Genomic DNA, 8,877 nt, shown 5'->3' on the forward strand with positions numbered 1-8,877 from the left:
TCTAGAATTGAGAGCCTTCTAATCTCTCCTCCACCCAGTGCCGGGAAGGTAAGGATCAAACGCACTGGGAAAGGTTTTCTGGAGGAGGTGCTAAGCAGACAAGTGGGGCCATGGGGAGGACTGCCAGATTTAGAAATAAAATACAAGAACCCCAATTAAATTTGAATTTCAGAAAAACAACAAATAATTTTCTAGTATAAGTGTGTCCCATGCAATATTTGGTACATACTTATACTAAAATAGCTGAAATTCAAATGTAACTGGGCATCCTGTATTTTATCTGGCAACCCTGATGGGCCATGGACCATGCCCCAGTACTTCTGAGCCCTTCCCCATCCCCTGCTCACTGATCTCACACCTGAACCTTTTTAAAGCTCACCCTTAAAGTCCTTGAAATCTGAGGGTCCTGAGATTTTTATGTTCATTCATTCAGTCAATAAATAACAATATTGCCTACTTTGTACAAGATTCCTCTCCCTTTAGAGAGTATAAAAATGATTGATAATAATAACAAACCTTTATTAAGGGCTTACTAACATTCCAAGACTCTTCTAAGTGTTTTGTATATATTAATACTCAAAAAAATTTCTTTGAGGTAGATACAGTTGTCATCTTCATTTTACAGACAAGGCCACTGAGATACAGGGAAGTTAAGTAATTTGCTCAAAGACACACAGCTAGGAAGTGGTAAAATAGGATTCATACCCGAGCAGACCTAGTTCCAAATGGTAATAAGATGTGGCTCCTTATTACGGGGTGCTCCCAATCTCATTTGCAAGACAGGCCTTGAACATAATTAATACTGGAATGCACCTGTGCCTAATACCAGGTGCAATTCAAATCCTTGCTACTGAAAATAAATTATTTCAAATAAACAACGTTAGGGCAGGATGGTAAGCAGCATCCTGATTTTAGCGGTGTTACAAAGTTTCACTGACCAGTCAGAGGGGCATCACCTGGATGCAGGTTAGAAACGAAGAATCATGGTCCCCACCCCAGAATCTAACAAGATCCCCAGGTGGGTCTTAGGCACATTGGTTTGTTAAAATGTAGATCCCTGGGCCCCCTTCCTGAAAGATGACATAAACCTCTGGAGTGGAGCCTGCCTTGGAGTCTGTATTTTACCATGCAGACAGTTGTTTGAGACAGCCCTGGTTAGTCCATGCTGTCCTGGTATAACTATTAATAGTGCGCCTTTCACTCTCGAAAGAAGCCTGGGTTGGACAATAAATTATAACCCCCCCGCCCCGGAGTTGACATTTCAGAGCCCGACAGGAAAAGGTCCCAGAGAGTCAGGAGCCAAGACTCTCCATCTGTCTGGTGCAGTGGAGAGAGCTCGGGCTTCAGGGTCTGCTCAGCCACTTACAGATGGGAACTCGGGCAGTGCCTCCGCCTCCCCTGCCCACTTCCCTGCCTGCATCGTGGGGGTAACACTGCCTCCCACACAGGGTGGTCGGGGGGACTGGATGGGGGCTGCCACGCAGGGGTGCACACTAAAGATCACTGCTCACTTCCCCACCCCACTGCCAGGCTCTCTGAGCTGTCACCAGGGCCCCGTTTGCAAAGGCAGCACCAGACAGGCTGCGGGAATGAGCTTCACAGCTTTTGTCAAAGTGGCATAATAAAGCCCCCAAGTGTCTGCTCTTTGCAAGCTGGGATGGCAGATCAATTGTGGCATAAACAAAATAGGCTTGGTACAAACCTGGGGACAGATTACGCCTCTGCAGGGTGTGATTGGGGGAGGAGGTATTCTCAGGATGTCATTTGGGTTTGCCTTTTCTCTGGCTGAAGCTTCAAGGCCTCTCTCCCCAGCCTGCCTGGCTTACCACAAATTGACAAAACTTGGGGAACTACTCCCCAACTGTGGGAAGCAACTGGACCCCACAGCCCTCAGCAAGAAGCCTGACCCCAGGCCTCGGCCTCCCCAGGAGCTCTGAGCTTCTTGATGTTGAGGGAGAAGGAGGGTGGCCCCCACACCTTGTCCCCTGAGCTGTCCTCTGTAGAAAGCCGTAGGAAGGTGAGGCAGACACGGGATCAGACCTCAGGGGTCAGGGCAGCGAGGAGACACTTTCAGCAGCCACCCTCTGCCACCAGAGAACCTCCTGAACTTCCTGTCCCCCTCATTCTGGGCAATGTGCCCTGCGGCTGAGCTGGTCAAATATTCAGTGTCATTTTGGGCTTGCAGTCACAGTACAACCAAGAGATCATGATGCACCCAAGCTGATCCAGGGCCGCTAGGAGACCCCAGGGCAAGTTCTGGCCCGGCCTCAATGCAAGAGCAGCAGAGAAAAGCTGTGCCCCATCCCAGCCCTGAGCCTGCCAGCAGCAGAGGGGCGAGATCCGTACCAAAACAGGAAGAAACCCAGCAAGGGGCCTCTAGGAAGGCAGCCCAGATAGTCTCCAAGGGCGAGGACTGCGTCTTGTTTTCCACCATGTTCCTGAGCCAGTATGATGCCTGCCATCCCTAGGCTCCTAGTAAATGTTCAGGAAGGAATGGACGGATGGATGTTGGTCTTTGGCTGCATGTCGGGTGTTGGTTGTTTTATCAAGGCCTTAGGCTGAGGCCCCACCCCTGTGCAGGGGAGGAATGGGAGCTAGGGTGGCAGGGGGATAGGGGTCTCATCCTGGGCTCAGTCATCCAGAGGAGAGGTGGATCCTCAACTGCCTGGACTCCAAAGGAGGGCCTTGGCCAGAAGCCAGAAGTTCAAACAGGAGTTTAGAGTCCCCTGAGGATGCTCCCGGGGGTGGAGGAGATGGCCTTGGCCACATCGGGGTCCAGAGGGGCCCCCAGGACTAGAAGAGTGCCCTGCTTGTGGGTTAACAGCAGCACCAGTGGTTGGTTCCCTCCACATCTCATTCCTCCTGCTGTCCCCAAGCCCTGGGTCACCTCGTATAGCTGGCCCAGCTCCTCTTAGCTGTGCTAGAGGAAAGGTGAGGAGTCCACCTTGGTAGAAGGAGTAAGGGAGGAGCAGTGGGCCCCCTCCCCTGCCCCAGGTCAAGGTGGCAGCAATGGTCGGGGGAAGGAGAGTTACAAGAGGACAGTGGACTCCTGGGGACAGGAATTGTGACTGTTTGGGTCAGGTATGACTCATATGAGACTGAAGTATGCAAATGCTCCTCTAACTGCCAGCCCTGGTGGAGGACTGCAATTTAGTTTTCTAAGAGGCAGTTCCTTTGATGACCTTGGAAAATGGTCTGGTGTTATGGAAAGAATGTGGACTTGAGATGCTGGCACACCTGGGCTTCAGCCTCAGCTCCACCATGCTGAGCCTGATGAGCTAGGTAACCCCATAACCTGCAGTTTCTTTGTCTGTCAGTAGGGCCCGTGCTTATCTCACAGGGTTGATGTGCAGAAGAAGTGAGGTGATGACACATGTGGGGTTAGCACTGTGTGTGGCACATGGCTGGTACCTGGTCACCATAGCTGAGGGCTCATCCAGGTGGGACTGGTTTGTTAAATGAGCTGACACAGGCAATGCCTTACACTGACTTACAGAGTTCCCCTTTGGATTCTTTAACATATTGGACAGATGCTAGGACTTTCCATATAGTTAAGACAGAACAAGTCCCAGTTTTAAGACTAAGACTTATTCTTAGATGTTAAGTTCAGTCAGTCTAAATCAAATCTTCAGATTCACCTCTAAGAGCTGATCCTTTCTCTCCAGCTCTAACCTGATGCTTGGCTCAGGGGCCTGCACGGTGGGAGGGGGTAACTTCTTTGCTCCTCATCTTACATCACTGATGGTACAGTGGTTCTGACTTAGCTTTTCCTGGGGCGGGGGGGGGCGCAATGCGTGCTCTTAGGGCGACATACCCTTCCATGTAGCCCATTGATGGGTCCTTTGGAGGCCCCTGATAGGGACCCCCGTCCTGCACATTCCCTGAGGGGGTGATGTACTCTCCATCGTACTTCCTGTGACTCCCTCTCACACTCTCCCCAGGCACTCTGCCCCACCCACCCCACCCCCAGCCATATCACCAGAGTCCCCTTGTCCCAGCAGGCAGCCCTCTTGGGCAGAGTCTCTTCAAGTCTGGCTTCCTTCCACGTGACCCATCTCAGTCTCACGCATCCTTGATACAGCAAGCCTAGAAGTGCAGGCTGCTCCCACTACAGCCCTCTCCCCTCCCCCTGCTTGCACAGGCCTTCCAATCGCCCTCCTACCCACAGCTCTAAACTCAGAAACGCACCTCTGGTGTTCCCAGACTATTGCCGTGCTCTGCCCTGGTGCCGCTGGGTGGGCCTGGGAATGTTTGCAAATCTGCCAGCATCCAGCCAGGAAGTGAGCTGCTGGGCTCCCCTCTTGCTGTGGCCTCAGAGGGTCTCCTGAACCACCAACCCCCTATCATTTGGCCTGGGAGAGGGTGGAGGATGTCACGGCTCTCCCCACTTCAACAACATTCCTACTTCATGAGTATCTTCCATCTATCCCTGGAGTTTCTAGCGTTTTGGTACAGCCTGGAGGTGGGTGGCAGGGGCTGCTGTCTCCAGGCCGGTTTTGCTGTTTGAGTAAGTCCAGCATGGATATGTCTAGCACTTCTCTCTAGAATGGGTGGTGGGGGGTGGGGGGAACGTTCTCAGCTTTGACACTTCAGCCGAAAACCCTAAAGGACAGGAAAATCCCACTCGACATCCTCTTATGCAAAGTATTAATTTTCCAGACTCAGGATTTTCAATTTCTTTAGGAATTTAACAAAGTGATCCCTCTCCTAGAGGTTTTGTTTTCCCTAGATGAGTAGGAGCAGGGGTGTGTAGAATGGCATAAGCACCAGGCTAGAGGCCAGGACATGTGGACGGCAGGCTGTCCCCAGCTAGCTCTGGGTCACATCCCCTCTGCCCCTGCTCTTTTACCTATGCAGTGGGGAGGCACATCAGTATTAAGTCCCTTAAAGAAAGTTCTAAGAGTCTAGGAATTTTTTTTTAAGTTTTCTGTATCATGAAATCACAATTTAAAAAAAAAACTCAAAACGCACAGTTTAACAAATTATTATACTGCTAACACCCAGATAACCACCACCCTGGTCAACAGAACATTTTCACCCCACCCCACACCCAGAGGCCCTCTTGTGTCACCCCTCCCCCAGGAGAAATCCAAATCACTTCCTTGCTTTTCCTAATAGTTTTACCAACGAAGTATGTGTCCCTAAACAAAATTCTATAGTCTCGTTTTGTCTGGTTTTGAATTGTATTTAAATGGAGTAATACAGAATTTATTTTGCATCCAGCTTCTTTCACTCAACATTCTTTTTTGTGAGAATGTTAGCTAATTGCTAATTGTTGCAGTTAGCTGTAGTTGCTGCTTTTGTGTTGCTGTATGGTATTCCCTTGTATGAACAGAGGAGGATTTATTTATGTTGCTGGGCTTTTGAGTTATTGGTCTAGGACTTTTTATAAATACATGCACACACACACAAATGCAAACATTCCCATTCCACATCTAACCATATTAATTCAGAGCTGATTTGTTTACAAACTCATGAACTTGAGTTTGGCATTAAAGTAGAGCAAAATTCTTCTATCAGGTTCCTCGTTACACTGCTTGTTTGGTTACTCTGCTGTGGCCAATTTCTGAATCTAGAGCCATGTTCCATCTCCCTCAATGTGAGTATCATCATAAGATCTTCCCCTAACATGTGTCACGTAGTATAGGATTAAGATCCTGGCCAGGCAATTGGATATTTCCCCCAGGGAAATCTAGAAAATTATTAGCAAACAGGTTTAAGGAATTTACACCCAAAGTATTACAAAAACTATTCTCTCTGGCCTGTTTAGGGAAATAGTAAGTCAAATGGACAAAAACTCTTCTCCACCCATTTTCCCAAAGCTAGCCCCATCCATCCGGCAGCACACAGCCCTTCTGACATGGGACATGAATTAAACAGGGGTACCCCATAGCTGCTGTTGCAGGGGGTGGTGAGTTACCACCGTGCTGTGCAGACAGATGATCCCTTTTCAGCTCAGTCTAAGCAGGGGGTGAATCTTCCTCCCACAAGATTAACTGGCCCCCTGCATAGCCAGAGTCGGGGTCCCACAAAGAGACCGCAGCCAGCATCGCTCAGAGCTTGCTGGGGGGCAGGCTGCCATCTTCACTGCCCTGGACGGCAAAGGCTGAGCATGTTGGCCTTTTGCAGAAATCAGTTGACAGTCCCCTAATGACTGCTCTGAACAAGTACGTAAGCTAAGACTTAATTATGAGGGTCCAAAGCAATAAGCAGCTGCCCAGTCACAGAGCAGCCCTCCCAGGACACCAGGCACAGAACCCAGGCTGGGCCGTGAGGGAGAGCAAGGGTGTTGGTGGTTGCTGACACCCAATGGCAGAGCCACACTCATTCTCTGAAGGGCGTGGGCTCATTTTCAAACAATCCTTTTGTCAGCTTCATAAAAACCTTTTCAGAAACCGTAAAATATGGCCACCTGGGCTAAACATGCCCTACCTGGTCCCTGGCGTGAGAAGTCTCAGCTAAGCCACTGCCCTTATGGAATTCTGACTTAACAAGGGGACCTGCCTGGGTGCGCCACCACCAGTTCCATAAAAACCCATTGGGAGGGGTGTGGGGACATGTGTCCCTTGTTTGCTTTGTGGGCATCTCAGAGGTTTGCCCTTGTGCAGTGGTTTCTGTTTTGCCTTCCCCTGAGGGGTCCTTCCTGCCTAACTCTCCTGCCCCATTCATTATGATTGATTTATAGATCCCCAAGAGAAGGGGCCATGGCTCCTCCATCACTTTGCGGGTTTGCTGAGATCAGGAACCTTATCTAGTGTCACCAAGAGGGAGAAATGTCTAAGCACCGTCTCCCCTCCACCTGGGCGCTGCCACTCAAGTAGGAGCCGTGTCAGTACCTGCCTATCCCGGGAGGGACCACCCGCCCGCCCTGCCCCCGCTGACCCTTGCCGCGTCTCCACAGGTTTCGGCATGACCACCCCCGCGACCGTGGGCGGGAAGGCCTTCCTCATCGCCTACGGGCTGTTCGGCTGCGCCGGGACCATCCTGTTCTTCAACCTCTTCCTGGAGCGCACCATCTCCCTGATGGCCTTCGTCATGCGCGCCTGCCGGGAGCGCCAGCTGCGCCGCAGCGGCCTGCTGCCCGCCTCCTTCCGCAGCGGCTCTGCGCTCTCGGAAGCCGACAGCCTGGCGGGCTGGAAGCCCTCGGTGTACCACGTGCTGCTGATCCTGGGCCTCTTCGCCGTGCTGCTGTCGTGCTGCGCCTCGGCCATGTACACCAGCGTGGAGGGCTGGGACTACGTGGACTCGCTCTACTTCTGTTTCGTCACTTTCAGCACCATTGGCTTCGGGGACCTGGTGAGCAGCCAGCACGCCGCCTACCGGAACCAGGGGCTCTACCGCCTGGGCAACTTCCTCTTCATCCTGCTCGGCGTGTGCTGCATCTACTCGCTCTTCAACGTCATCTCCATCCTCATCAAGCAGGTGCTCAACTGGATGCTGCGCAAGCTGAGCTGCCGCTGCTGCGCGCGCTGCTGCCCGGTGCCCGGCGCGCCCCTGGCCCGGCGCAACGCCATCACTCCCGGCTCCCGGCTGCGCCGCCGCCTGGCCGCGCTCGGCCACAACGCCAGGGCCTGCGACAGCGACGCCGAGGGCCGCCGCCTGTCAGGCGAGCTCATCTCCATGCGCGACCTCACCGCGTCCAACAAAGTGTCGCTGGCGCTGCTGCAGAAGCAGCTGTCCGAGACGGCCAACGGGTATCCGCGCGGCGTGTGTGTGAACACGCGCCAGAACGGCTTTTCGGGCGGCGTGGGTGCTCTGGGCATCATGAACAACCGGCTGGCAGAGACCAGCGCCTCCAGGTAGACTCACGGCCTGCCCGACCGCCCCGCAGCTCCAGGGACCCTCAGGATTCCGGGCTGCCGTCGGGCGTGGTTGGCTTTACTTCTCTCAGACGCTGGCGCTTTCTTAATCTTTATCCAATAAAATGAAACCAAAAACTTTTTTTTTTTTTTAAAGAAATACTATTTGGCCAGGCCTGGGGTTATAAAGGACGGGTGTTGGGGGAGCCTGATGTCCTTGTGGGTCCCCTCTTTGTTGAACAATAGCACCCTGCAGATTCTCCTCCAGGGAAAGAAAAAGGTACCCCATACCCCTGCCGGGTGCAAACTGCAGCAGGGAGATTCACACTAAACCCTGGCCCCATGCACATAAGCAGCCCTCAAACCCAAAGCATATGGTGTAACTTTTCATGGCTCTGAGTTACCTCCTCAGCATTTAGAAACCTGGCCCAGCCTAGCAGCTTCCTTCTGGTCGTCAGAAATTACATAGTCACAGTTTTGACAGGTGGGAGTGGGGAGAGCCATATGTTGCCTCCTGTGGATTTATATATGGAACAGCCACTACACACAGGAGAATGGTGTAGTATTATGCAATGAGATGAAACATACCACCGACTTGTGGACTGTGGTATTTCTGCCAGATTGGCAGGACTTGCAATGGTAAGGGGCCCTGGCTGACCTTTCCTAGCCTGAAATAATCAGCTTAGCACAGCGAACGGGGCAGCTACTTCTCATGGGGGAAAGCCCCCAGTGGCCTGCAGGGAGAGGGGCCTGCTCTGTTTCTGCTGGCTGATCCCCAAGGCTCCCCACCCATCTCTGAATCCCCCCGACCCTCATTTCTTTTAACGACCACTGATCAGTTCAACTTTTTCCCCTTTAGAGAGCCTGAGGGTGCAGGGCACAGCCACCTGCTCCTTCTCTGAATTGGGGCTCTGTCAGCTACACCCTTGAGGAACCAGGTACGCAACTACTGTGTTCTGTAGTACCAGGAAACCAAAGCAGCCATCCTGCAAATGTCAACACATTTGGCTTCTAAGCCCATGATGTGTTTGGGGGTCAGGAATGAAGGAATTCCATTCTAAATCCTATCTGGCCCCTG

General features: G+C 52.1%; 1 protein-coding gene across 1 annotated transcript in view; it reads left to right on the forward strand.

Moving 5' to 3' along the window:
• KCNK12 (potassium two pore domain channel subfamily K member 12) overlaps window positions 1–7,925 on the forward strand; it is a 51,286-nt gene extending 43,361 nt beyond the window's left edge. Inside the window, 1 exon segment of the mRNA XM_037807006.1 lies at window positions 6,902–7,925. Coding sequence (XP_037662934.1) covers window positions 6,902–7,803 — 902 coding nt within the window. The 3' untranslated portion in view covers window positions 7,804–7,925.
• Window positions 7,926–8,877: the final 952 nt, after the last annotated feature.

Source organism: Choloepus didactylus, chromosome 17, assembly GCF_015220235.1.
Source record: "Choloepus didactylus isolate mChoDid1 chromosome 17, mChoDid1.pri, whole genome shotgun sequence".
In the NCBI taxonomy this organism is placed as follows: domain Eukaryota; kingdom Metazoa; phylum Chordata; class Mammalia; order Pilosa; family Megalonychidae; genus Choloepus; species Choloepus didactylus.